Raw genomic sequence first — 1,250 nt, 5'->3', positions numbered from 1 at the left:
CTGCTCTTTCCTCATTTACAGAGTTATCCTCCCATAGGAAGGAAGGTGCTTGTGCCCTGGGTGGCTCACGGAATCATCTGGCACCTATCCTCCCAACCTCTTGGACAAATTTCAGTCCACAGACTCCTAGAGAGAAATCACTCTCTCAGATGAGTCTCACAAGACACCAAAATCCCAAACACTCCTTTCACCTCAAAATAACAGGTAGCCCCCTGCAAAGATTCATCCCGCTGTGACAGGCTCTATCCCACCCCCTCTCCTGCAGCACAGGGAGCATTGCTGCCTCAGGCTGGCCTTAAATCAAGAAATTAGGTACCTGTGGTGTCGAGGGACTCTCAACCTCAGCCACGGGCTTCTTGTGAGACAGCAGAGGAGGCAAGGAGGCAGCAGCTGGACGCTTCATAGGTGGAGGGACTCTGGCTGGAGGCAGAAGGCAAGAAGGATCAGGCACAGAGAGGAGCGGTGACTCACACCACCCATGTGGGGGAAGGGGAGGGGAAAAAAAGAAATAGTAATCATCTGGCTTGTGACATAGGACGGGACTTGCCGCTCCCGACACTTCTGTGCCTATTTTAGGCGGAAGAGACAAACACAATCTAATAATGGGTCATCTGCAGGGCTGCCAGAGAGCATGGCCCTGCTGTGGATCCCCTTCTGTGGCCCAGGAACACCAGCGTCTCACTGTGATTTGATTTACTCATCAAATGCTGCTTGGCTTCCTTGTAATCAACTCCCTAAGCAATGCTTAAATCCCAGAGCACTCTGGGTAGCTGCTGCTAAGTTGTTGTGATCCAGCGGGCCCCAGGGCTTCCAGGCTGCCAGCAGATCTGCGAAACATGCCTTGCCCATCAGGGCTGGCACTCACACACCAGTCCCCAGCAGGAGCCCTCGGCTGGAAGACCAGCATCCCTAGAAGTACATGCACGTGGAAGAGACTTATCTGATGCAGCTAGACAGCAGAGCAGAGGAGACCTGGAGCCCTCGTCTCCATCCAGCAAGGACACTCTGGAAGAGCTCTCCCAGAGAAGCATTCAGCTCAGGTTGCAGTGGCAAGGGCAAATGAGCTGATTTGAGACACTCCACCCAGGCTCCCCTCTCCCTCTGTCCTCCAGTTGCTTTAGACTTACTGACGTGATAAAAGTTAGCTGCGGTAGGCAGGTTGCCTGCCTAGCTTTCTCCCACTTTAGTGGGTTAAAGCAGATCACAAAAAGGTCTGTCTCATGAGTGTTAGGGGTGGTGCCCCCCACCAC

General features: G+C 53.4%; 1 protein-coding gene across 1 annotated transcript in view; it reads right to left on the bottom strand.

The window, feature by feature from the left end:
• MICALL1 (MICAL-like 1) overlaps positions 1-1,250 on the bottom strand; it is a gene marked incomplete at its 5' end in the record, with an annotated part of 13,581 nt that overhangs the window by 9,795 nt on the left and 2,536 nt on the right. The window contains one exon of the mRNA XM_010132504.1: positions 341-420. Coding sequence (XP_010130806.1) covers positions 341-420 — 80 coding nt within the window. The remainder of the gene's footprint in view (positions 1-340; positions 421-1,250) is intronic.

The sequence above is a fragment of the Buceros rhinoceros genome, unplaced genomic scaffold, assembly GCF_000710305.1.
Source record: "Buceros rhinoceros silvestris isolate BGI_N320 unplaced genomic scaffold, ASM71030v1 scaffold17923, whole genome shotgun sequence".
Taxonomy (NCBI): domain Eukaryota; kingdom Metazoa; phylum Chordata; class Aves; order Bucerotiformes; family Bucerotidae; genus Buceros; species Buceros rhinoceros.
The sequence above is the reverse complement of the archived record's forward strand: the minus strand, read 5'-3'. Positions and strand labels throughout refer to the sequence as shown.